General features: G+C 37.1%; 1 protein-coding gene across 1 annotated transcript in view; it reads right to left on the bottom strand.

Moving 5' to 3' along the window:
- LOC580554 (speckle-type POZ protein) overlaps positions 1-12,480 on the bottom strand; it is a 28,954-nt gene that overhangs the window by 15,921 nt on the left and 553 nt on the right. Inside the window, exon 2 of the mRNA XM_011673572.2 lies at positions 2,889-3,045. Coding sequence (XP_011671874.2) covers positions 2,889-2,927 — 39 coding nt within the window. The 5' untranslated portion in view covers positions 2,928-3,045. The remainder of the gene's footprint in view (positions 1-2,888; positions 3,046-12,480) is intronic.

Raw genomic sequence — 12,480 nt, 5'->3', positions numbered from 1 at the left:
AAAATCAAAAAAAAAAAAATAGGAGAGGCGGCCCCCAGAAAGGAAGCGGGTGGGGACGCTGTTTTTTTTCTATAAAAAAATTAAAAAAAATAAAAAAAATTCAAAAAAATTTCAACAAAAAAAAAAATAGGAGGCGGCCCCCAAAAAGGAAACGGGCGGGGAAGCTGTTTAAAAAAAAAAAAAATATAGGAGGTGGCCCCCAAAAAGGAAGCGGGCGGGGACGCTAAACATGTATATTTTTTTAATGGCCTGAATGGCAAATAAAGTTCTTGGTGGTTTTAATTTAGACAGTCTCTATATATCTATTTACACCCCCGCCCCCCTCTAGAATCCCGCGGATTTCCGCGGGTCCTGCTAGTATAGTATAATTACATTTCATTCCATACAACTAACCCAAGTATGTCATTGGCCTCACTACAGTGTATTTGCACCGCATCTCCATGGGACCCAAGTAATCTTGAACACTCTGCCCTGTGTGAATTATTCTGTGCTCCTTTAATCACAACTTGAGGTTTGTCTCTGCTGGCTGGACAGAGCATACATGTACCTGCATAGCCAGCAGACTCAACGTGATCGTCAGACACATGGCAAAGCATGCTAATAAGGAGCAATTACTGTAGTTAAGCACTTCCAACAATTTCCAAGCCAATTCAAATCAATTGCTCATTTAATTTTTTGTGATGGATTTTCCACGCATGTGATGAATAATAATCCATACAGAACCTGTAACTCAGTAGACGATTTGAAATGAGTTTGATCAAATCTTACATTTTTGTATTGGAGTTTATGAGACTGATTTGGCTCATACACTTCCACGTCATGTTGATCGTACAATATATAATTAATCATTTTCATTTCACAGTGAAGCCCATACATTGTACATACTGTACATGTATGCATTTTTTATGAGAAAAAAAAGAGTTTTCTGATTTGGTTCCTGAATTTTACTGTTGAGATGACAGTGTTACGGCTCCAGTAGCTCTGGTCTGGGCAGTATCAGATTTATTCACAATTCGGCATTCCATTCAGATTGATTGATTGGAATCAAGAACAAAACAATGAAACAATTTAAACAACATGTACATTGTAAATAGCACCTGGAAGATTGACTGTAAATCCAAGCTGCTAATTTTTCAATGCTGTTATTTAGAGTTTATAAGGATTGCTTTTCTTTTACATTGTACATGTACATACATGTATATGCATTAACAGCTTATGATGCACTTGAAATTAAAGGAAAGTGGCTTTCTGTCATATCTTTACCTGAAAAATAAATATACCATAAATCTCTGTGTATAAGGCGCACTTTTATGCCGCCGAAAAAAATTGAAAGTCAGGGGTGCGTCTTATACACGGGTACAGAAAAAAAAAGTTATTTTTTAATTTATTTTTTTTAAGTTTTGATTTATGGCGCTATGCCAGGCAATGTCTCCCAGCTCAGTAATCAGTGTGTTGACTCACCACTCGGAAACTACAACAACACTCAAATTTGTCTGTCATCTTGGTTTGAAAGTAATCTTTCTAATAGATATAGTTTATAATAATAATTCCTCAAATTTTTTTCTATAACAAATATATTACTACAAGGTCCTATCCTAGGTATTGTATTGTAATTTACATTAATGATCTTACATATTCTTCTAAAAACGACATTGTTACTATTATTTGTGACAAGTTCACAGGCATAAATCAGCGCCTTCAACTGCACCTCGATGTTAATGAAGGTCCTTGCCCGCGTGGGTTTTCGGCAACAAACCAACAACAAACAAACAAACAAACAAACAATTTTTTTTTTTTTTTTTTTTTTTTTGCACCCAAAATAGGGGTGCGCCTTATACACAGAGATTTACTGTACAAGTACACTGTACCTGAACAGCAGTTTCAATAATATTAACCAAATACCCAAGGTTCAAACTACCAAACCTCATCCTATGGCTATACAAGAATAGTACAAAGCTGTACCATAAAACAATAATAAAATATCAAAGTTAACATTAATATAGTGGTTAACATGTTTATCGTTTTTAAGAACTTTACATGAAAAGATAATTATTAAAGAAAAACTTGAACAATAGATATAATTATGCAAGAATACAAGTTTCATATAAATTTGGTACAAAGACATGTTAAAATTACTTGAAATGAAACCTACATGTAAATATAATATAGATATTTCAATTCAATAGAGCAAACAGGCATCCCCCTGGAAAACAAGCAAACGTTAATGAGGAGCGTGAGAAAAATTGCAAATTGCAGGGACCTCCTTGCAAGCAGGAGGGGTGCTGAATATGGATTACATTAGAAACTGTTTGCTTTTCTCTATGTACATACATGTACATGATTCTCCTTACAAGTGTGCTCTTAAATTTCCCATTCCAATTTGAGAATGATTATTTCTTTGTGTAGCTGAAGTAAATTTGATGTACATGTAAGTGACATGTATATGATACTGGAACTTGAATATGAAAATTGAAAGCACATGGAAATTAAACATTTTATGCTTTAAAAAAACTGTATGTTACAAACACACCAGCTATAATTTAAACCAAGGCACAGAAAAGGTAACATAAATGTATATTTAGCTCTTTTATTGTTTGTTCTGTATCTGTGTTACAATGTACAAATAAAAATTAAAAAAATACAAAGTTTAACAAAGAAAAACAAATACATTCAGTACCAATGCACGAGGTATTCAAATAAGTGGCAAATATCTTGCCAACATGTAATCATTTTTAACTTTAAAATGTGTTTTTTCATGAATTTTAAGAATTGAAGTACATGTAGAACAAACATTATTTTAGGACTACAAGCGATCTTACCTAAAAATCGAAAGGCTAAACGGTTAAACGGTACACTCTGAATTATTCTGCAGGGGAAATGTGTCTTACCTGGGTGTAACACCAGTTCTCTGCTACAGGGCACGACATGACGTCTAACGGAGGGGGACTTGGGACCCGTGACGTCGCCAGTTTGGAGTACGATTCTCTGAGTGCAGATGCTTCCAAAATCAGGTGAGACTGAGTGATTTCACATCAATGCCAGAATCTGAAGAGAAAAAAAAAGATAAGATATTAAACAATGAGAAAAAAGGGTCTACACGGGTACGGTATATGTATGTACATGTAAAAGTATAGGCCTACAGTTGCCTGAGAATTTTATTTTTGGAGTCTCAATTTAAAGGGGGAAAGGTACAGGTTTACCAGAGCAGACAGATTCCTATGACTCTGATTTACACATGTACATTTGCCTTTAGAAAGCAAAATACCAAATGTAATTCAGAAAACGTGTCAGGTCATCATTATGAGTGTTACATCCAGTCAGAGATGGCCTACAGTAGGCATTACATCATATTGGAATTTCCCACATGTACTTTTCCAAGTAAATAACATGCATGTGCAGTGCCAGTGAGTGACTGTTCAAACGTACCTCCACTAAGGCTGTGCATAACCGTGTAATGATCCACCAACTCACAGTAAAGCATTTATCTTCAGATTTAAATCAAATTAATTTATATTGTAATGCATGAAAACATAGTGCATGGATTGCAGTACACCGTCTGATACAATTAGCATGTTACTCCCTGAACGGTACCTTGAGCATAATAAAAAATACAGGTAGGCAATTAGCCCTATTGATAGCTAAAAAGCACAGAATGCGCATATTAAATGATATAAAAGAATAACTAATTCTGCAAATATGGTTGCAGATAAACAAAATTGGTTGCCCATGGTACCTGAAAGTAACATGACACCCTGAACGCCAACACCTATATTATTATGTTGTGTATTCACATTCTTGTTCTTTTAACATTTCCTGTTTGGTGTGTCTACAATTTCTCTATTATTGTAATATTCCTCAGTCTGAGAAGAGGCTATAAGAAATACAATCGTCTGTGTACCGCAGGGAGTGTTTTTCTGATGTCTTTGTGCCTGTTGACCTGTGCATATAATTCACTTTTTCTCTACACAACTTCCCATGGCATAAAAGGTGTACAGTATAGATTGCCTACAGAAGGCATTAAGACTGATTAACATTAGCTTCACAGATTTGAGTGCTGTCATTGTATGTCCACATACATGTACATGTACATGGAGACGTTAACAGATGACAAGTAACAAAATATAATTGTATATAAAAATGAGCAATTATACTCTGGAAAGTTAAAATAGGAATACATTTTGTTTTCCAAATTACCGGTAATCATAAAATCACTGTGAGGGAATCATAGTTTTGTTGTTTTCATACATGTAGCAACTTGAAGTATGATAGCAACTGCAAGTATGGTATAGCCTGATGTTTTTGTGGAGAATTTTTAATTTTCAAGATAAATGAATGCAGGCCACACACAAAAGTGTAAACATGTTTGCAAGAGCAATGCCAGCTCTATTAACCATTCATCAATTCTTGAAAATGAAAGCCCTATAAAAATAATGGCTGAGCTCATGTGATCCAAAACCAAGTTCAACCAAATTACCAAAATAATTACACACTGAATTACATATCCACACTGTACAAGTATACAATGATGTAGTGCTGTAGCCGAACCGCCGAACCGAATAGAAGTTCGCCGAACATGGCACTTCCGAACCGAACCGAACCGAACCGAACGCAAAGGCCTAGTTCGGATGATCGGCAGAAAAATGTAAACGCTAATAAACTTGTCATTTTGTACCTAATTTTCATGTCATGATTGCTCATTTTATATTTACTTTTTTCCCATTTTCCACCTTTGTGATTTATGCCTATCCAATGGTGGGCGTGACTTCACTGGCGCCATTTAAATCCCAAATCCTGAACACTGCTACGTCGCGATCGCAAGCCATAAACAAGAATACATGTGCGTGCTCAAAACAAGTTCAGCTCAAACCCATTCAACAACAAAAATAATATTTTAATTGTAACAATATCGGACAAATTTTACAATAAAAATAATGAAATCAATATATGTTATAGTATAGTATTTATTTATTCAGGAAAAATAGGGATTTTATATTTTTCCTATTGAAAATAAACACTTATAAAAAAAACAATGATCGACGAGCCTGAATCACTATTCAAGATGGCAGCTTTCATGACTCTAACATTAGACAACAACCGTCTCGGAAAATCTTTAAAAAATATCATTTATTGACAAATTGAAAACATGATTCTTTTATAATTGCAAATAAAACACGATTCAAGACGGAAATACGAATGTAAGTAGTACTTTTCTTTACAAATAATTATGTTTAGAGCAGCTTTTTAATGTGAAATTCGTGCTCGTCGGAAGCAATGTTTTTCATCAGGAGTGGGCAGAAGTCCTCCGTGCTGGTCGGGCCTGCCCAGTGCCGACTGCCGTGGCTATAACGCTGCTTGCTATTGTATTACCAAACCCCGAACCGAACATAGTTCGGGTGAAAAATCGCCGAACTCTGCCAAACCGAACCAAACCGAACACGAACATAGCGTCTGACTTACAGCACTACAATGATGTATAATCATTGTTTTTTATCCACTTTTTGAAATGCAAAAAAACAAACAATATTATTACAATGACATGTATATGAATTCACACAATCATTCAAGTAGAGAACATTCAGCATAAATTTAATTTGTATCATTTATGTAGGAGACATTATATCTTTAAGTACAAGTTGAAGTGTTCATATTCAAGCACAGTAAAATACCGAAAAGGACTTTAAATAGAGAAGTTTGCTGACCCTGTTGCAAGACTGAGCCATCAAATTTACAGTATATGTTTATGGATTTTGTTTTATTTGTGAGAATCTATGTAATGAGGTCAAAAATCTGGAATATTTCCTTAAAGTGCGGGGGCTCTCCAAGTTTCAGAACAATGTTGTTTTTGTAACCCTCAAAAGTACAGTAAATTAGCAGGGCAAAACAAAAGCTACATGTACAAGGGGGGGGGGGGGACATTGTGAAAACCCCAAACTACTGGTTGAACACTGATAACACACAAAGAAGGAAGGGAAGTAAGAAAAAGAAAACACTGCTACAATAAATGTCAATATGTTATTTGTTTGATACACAATGTACTGATTTCAATCATGCAAATTTTTGTTGGGTGCCTTTGATCGCATTGTAAATCACAATGTATACCCTAATCATTCTTCCTTTTATTAGCTCAAATCGTTTTAATTTTGATGTCTCAGTTTTTAAGCGTACAAAGGGGTTTAAAAAAAATGTTGTATTGCCCTTGGCGACCGACCCTAAAATCTACATTTGGCTTTTTAATAAAGTTTTATTTTTACTTTACCATTACAAAAAAAAAAGTTTAATGAATTGAACAACAAAAAAGCGTATTTAGTTTGTTTAAATGGAATATAAATGGATATTGCATAAGATCATCAAATTATTCTCAAATTCCCACTCGTCTTCGGCCCTAGTTTCAAAATCCTGTTAGCTTTTAACAAGTAGACCCTGGAATCGTGTACATGTAAGCACTGCACCAGCTAGAAACCAGCGAGATTCGGAGCGATGTTCCTGGTTTTAAGTTTTTATGGGGACGGTCGCTTTCCTGAGGGGAATTTTTTATTTTTTTTAATCCGACCGACCAACGCACTAGTTCTGGCACCTTAAGGGCAATCAACATCTTTTTTTCTTTTGAATAGTAAACAAAAGGAAGAGCGGGCAAAAAGAAAGCGGGCGGGGAAGAGAAACTTGTAAGTTTTGTTACATGGCCTAAGACTAAGAGCATGCTTTTTAAGGCTGTGCACAACCGTGTAATGAGGTACCCGAGTACAATCCCAGGCTTACAAGCGAATACACGTATATTATTTTTTATTATTTTTTTTGGCACCACCATGCCACGGGAGCAGTATCCCAGGTCCGTGTCCGAAAACTCATGCAGTTTTACTTCGAGTTGCAGTTGAAGGCGCCGATTTAATAATAATAATAACAGTAAACAATGCAGTTTTAAAACTGATATTCTAAGCAAATAAATGTCCCTTAATTTGGTACCTACGGCAAGCATATGTTATTTATAATTTGTAGTATATCACAAAAAAATTCTGGCTACTCGAAATCCTAATTGAAATGTCGAAAATATCCGCCTCTCTTTGCATAGAAAATCAGTCACGGCGCTGGTCTACAATATTATGAAATCACGTCCGGGAAAGAATATTCACGTACCCAGATGTCCAATAGAAAGCATGTGCAGAGAGATACGATTTTCTGCTTATTTTTGTTTCAAAAGCAGAAAAGTCTCATAAATCACAATTCTATGTACAATTCTTTACCTTCCCCTCATATTTCATAGTATTAATATCATTTCCCCTTTTAAAAATTATGACATATACATGCCAACGATGTGCTATTAGTCGATATTTTCATCATGTAATTTTTGTTTTGGTGTTGAAATCGGCCCAGGCACAGAGTGAACAGTAGCTGTCTGGTAAGTGGACCGTACCCATGCACAGTTCATTACCATACAGCGATATCCCGATGGTTTCTCTTTCCTTTTTCCCACGTCTTTCGCCTTCCTTGGCCCTAAAGATCCTTCATCTTCTTCCATGCTGTGCATTAATTGTGCGATCTACTAATTCTGACACTGGTAGTCAGGAGCAAGTCTTTGTTAGTTGTTTTTCTTAGCTGGTAACGTTGCTTTCATTTTCTTGCAATTGCTGATAAACATATAACTAGTGCACGTACGTTCCATCACAATCAAGCCGCGCCTAGAGCAGCGGCCTGGTCTTACCTCCTGATTCTGCTCGCTTCACGAACGTTCGGGCAAGAGCCACATCACTCGCGGATGAATACTGTTCGATCACTAAACATTGTCAAAATATTATAGAGGAAGTGCGCTTGCATGATCTCGTTCAAGTTTGATATTTTACAACATAAAATGTTTAACTGGTACTGTATCCTTTTTTGAGGCAGTCACACACATCTATGATAAGTACTTTCATAGTTCTAGGCCTATTCGTTATTCAAAACTGCTCCTGAACCTTATCTGATGACAAGATAATGTATCCGCCTATTCATAAGTGCATGATTTAACCTTGTTTCCCAAGCAGTAAACTCGTCTTAAATCTCTACCAATCAGGTGAATATGAGGATATAAAAAGAAATCAGCGACTGGAAATGTTGCTTCGTTATTCTTCATTCAAATGAAAACAGAAAATCTATCAAATATACTCATTAACAACAACAAATCTAAGCTCAGACAGGATAGCATTTACGTAGGGATATCACTGCCATTCACTCTCACTGAGCCAACGAGTCCCGTTCGTGACGTCACGAATAGATAGAGGCCCGACTCTACATGCACTTCCGGGTTTCAGACTAGGATAGTTTGGTAGAGTTTACTTGCATAAATTCACCATTCTAAACTTGTTTTTGTCAGTTGGACACCATTTAGTGTTATTCTGGGGGTTAAAAGCTTTATATTGATGTAATTATCTCAATATTTGGGATTGTCTTTGGGAATATCAACTTTAACAACCAAAGATGGCAGAATAATCCATTTTTACCGACGGTACCATGCCAGCGCCAGGCGCTCTCCCTGGCACGGGTAAACGTCGGCCTGGACAGTGTCAGGTGACCGGGATTTTTTTTGGTTTTTTTGCGGCCGAATTTTCGAGTACGAAAAATCGTACTCGAGTAGTTGTCAACAGTGCGAGCATTCGACTTCTCGTCGCAGCCCTAATGCTTTTTTAATAGCGTAAATATTTTGGTGCAAATATTCATAATTGAATGATACACGCCTAAAAACTAAAACATCAACAACAGCTACAATTACAAAGTCTGAATGGTTCCATTGTTTTGAGGATCCTCGCTAAATGCTGCAGATTTACCAATTCAAAGTTAGGGGACTTTCATGCTCTTAAATTCATGGGTATTTTATTTGTACAGTATGTCACTATTTTTTCAAGACATTTCATTGCAAAAGATTTCTTTAGAACAAAGAAATAGGGTTTAGTGACCAGTAATATTATTACTACCTGTACATGTACTTGTAGTCTAATCACTCTAATCATCTAATGTAATAGGTTAACGCATCATACCAGTAGACGTTGAACTGTAGATAGATCTAGATCAGGGACCCCTATTATAAAGAGTTGATATTAATTGCAACTTATTTGTGGACCAGAAGATCTAAACCAAAGGCCAAGGACCTGTATCCTGGGCATATCGCCAACCCGAGCTTGAGGCCACCTACATGTACAGTATCATCATTCGAGCCCAGATCTACTGCAAAGTCTTCTTGACCCAAGTCAGGCTTGTCAGGATCGGGAAGGCAGCTGATGATTGCTGCCGTCTGTGTCGAACAGAGCGAGAGGATGATGAGCACCTTGTTGCAACTTGCCCAGCCCTATCATCTGTGCGTCAAGACTTTATTAATCGTATTAAGGAAAACCTTAACAAAAAACAGCTTGCACAATACAGTACTATGAATCTGTCCCTGCGCTGTTCTCGGGGCCGGTGATCTTTCTCCCTCCTGGACCATCAGCAATAGTGCCAAAACACATTGAATTGATACCGCAACACATCCAGCGTATCTTCAATGTTGCAGGAGCTTGGATGGACATCACTCCAACAGGGACAAGAACACCTTCCCCCTGTGACGTTCTACAAGATTCACAACCAGCTAGTTCCATTCAACTCAGAGGCACACATCGCCAAATCCATCAGACCAACAAGAGCTGTTTACACACAAGGATATCTCCGACCTCAATCTAGGAATCAGCAACACCAGAACACCTTCTCCCCCAGAACTGTGAGGACATGGAGCATCCTGTCAGCCAATGTCATGACAGCCCCATCTGTTGAAGGCTTTCGTCTCCAATTGACGAGAGGCTAGAGCAGCTATATCCACTAGCGAGGCGGAAAAATTAGCTGATTGTACTGAGTGAGGAGGGAAGATTCACCAGCAATTCGCTCGAAAAATGACGCGATAGCTCAGTCGGTTGAGCAGTTGCTCGTAATCCCGGGATCCGGGTTCGAAACCAAATTGATGCGCGTGCCCTTTGCCTCATTACCAGGTCCGTAGGCCGTCTGGTTGCTTACTTACAGTACAAGCATTTATGCTTTCTTAGCAGTCAGGTAAAGTAACCACCACCACTATGTCTAAAAATGCTGCTTTTACTTGCACCTTGTTAACTATTGGCAGTTTTGGCACATGCACCCTATCCTTGTAGCACACACAACACTACAGCAGACTACAGCAAAGAAGAGAAGAAGAAAACACAGCTGCAAACACTTTATCCTATTTTTATAAGCAATCTTCACACAACCCGTCAAAAATCTACTTTACATCAGTTACGCACCCCAACGACCTACGATGTATACTATAGAAAGCCATTTATGGAACTTTGGCAGACTCACAGTGCCAACGATGTCTGATCTTGGCAGAAGAAGGATACAAGAGAGATTGGAGGACTTTGCGATCAATTTGGATTTTGGACCAATCGCTACTCTGACTAATCATGTAGTAATAGTACTAGTAGTAGTACTCTTGGTATTTTACATAAGACTGGGACCTGAATTCAGTAGGGGCTGATGGATCATGCGCATAAACAAGGATCATCTTCCTACATGTAAATGTGGACAGACGCATCAGCAAATATAGGGATAGTCCACATTTACGATTCTGATTTCCGATCAGCGCGTTGGCGATTCGAAATGATTCCATGATGATTTTCTTGATGTATTTCACATTGACTTTGTAATTGTATCGACTTCACATTATGAGCGATAATCTTTGGGAAGACGGACAACCCATAAAAGTAGACGGTAAAGGGGGGTATTTTATTGTGCGGAATCCGTTTTTTCGCATTGTCAGTGCGCAGACGGGAACCGAAACCTGCAGAGCACCGAAGAAAAATATCCCCTTATTTTGTAGGACACATTTTGTCTGCGTTTACGAGGATATCCTTGTTCATGATGCGGATGATCCTCATTCTCGGACCAGCACCACGCGCCCAAGATTTAGATCTACTCACCACTGCACTGGCACTGGCACCGGATCCCTAGATCTCGGAGTAGATCTAGAGTCTACTCTATTTCTCTACGTCTAAAGTCTACATTTGTTTTATTTTTAATAAAACAGTTCTACCGGTAACTGTTCAATTTTTAAAAGGTAGAATCCCAGTATAGCTTCAAGTTCAAGAGTTAATTGCAAAAGGGATTAAGGCGTTCGATACCATTGACCATAAAATACTTCTTAGTAAACTGTCTCACTACGGTGTCAGAGGGAAGCCCCTTGAGTGGTTTAGTAGTTGTACCTTTCAGACAGAACTCAATACACCTCTGTAAATAATTCCAGTCATCAATTAAAAATATTACCTGTGGGGTGCCTCAAGGCTCTCTTCTTGGCCCTCTTCTTTTCATACTACATGTATATAAATGATTTCAAACGGTCATCTAATATTTTATCTTTCACATTATTTGCTGATGACTCTAATATTTTTCTCTCATGTCATGACCCCCAAAGTCTCCTAAATACAATTAACTCGGAATTAGTTTTGGTTCAAAGTTGGATACAAGCCAACAAACTATCATTGAATATTAAAAAGACAAATTATATGATATTTAGCAACACTATTGATTATCTTCCTGGTCCTATTCAAATAAATGGTATCGAACTAGAATGTGTTCAAAGTACAAAATTCCTTGGAATTTATGTTGATCGCAAATTGACATGGAAAGTGCATATTAATTATTTATGTAAATTATTATCAAGAAACATTGGTGTCATAAATCATGTTAAAAATACATTTCCTTTACCGGTTTTATTATCACTGTACACAACCCTTATTTTGCCTTACCTCAATTATGGGATTTTAGCATGGGGAAATCCTTCTAAGACCCTAACTGACCGAATATTAATTTTACAGAAGCGTGCATTAAGAATAATTCATAATGTCTACTTTCGTTCCCACACTAACCACTTATTTTTACAAGACAAAATTCTTAAAATTAAAGACTCGTATTCTTGGTACCTCGGTATCTTTATGTTCCAGCTGATTAATAACGAGTTACCTCTCCCGATTTCCTCCATTTTCCAAAAAAATAACAAGATACATTCATACCCCACAGGCCACAAGACAGTCAAACCACTTCCACACTCCTCGAATGAGAACAGCTTTCGCACAAAAGACAATTATTTACACCGGTCCAGTATTTTGGAATAACATAGATCCATCTCTTAAACAAAGTAGTAGTCTATGCATTCTTAAAAAAAGTTAAAAACCAAACTTTTAGACACATATAGATGTACATGATAGAATCTCGGTTTGTTTGACTCTCGACTCAATCTCTTTCTCAATCTCCCTTTTCTAGAGCTTTTGTTTTTGTCTTCTACTATTTTCGTCCATTCATTATTTTTCTTTTCTTTTCTTTTTCTTCCTCATTTTTTTTTTCCTTCTTTCTAGCTCCATATTGTCTATTTATTGATCTATAAGCATACTTTGTTCATGTTTTATCGTAAAATTTGCATCTGAGGAACTAACACTTCAACAAGCTCTGCTTCTAAGTTCT

Source organism: Strongylocentrotus purpuratus, unplaced genomic scaffold (genome assembly GCF_000002235.5).
Source record: "Strongylocentrotus purpuratus isolate Spur 01 unplaced genomic scaffold, Spur_5.0 spur5_scaffold_6, whole genome shotgun sequence".
In the NCBI taxonomy this organism is placed as follows: domain Eukaryota; kingdom Metazoa; phylum Echinodermata; class Echinoidea; order Camarodonta; family Strongylocentrotidae; genus Strongylocentrotus; species Strongylocentrotus purpuratus.
This window is presented reverse-complemented; position numbering and strand designations above follow the sequence as displayed.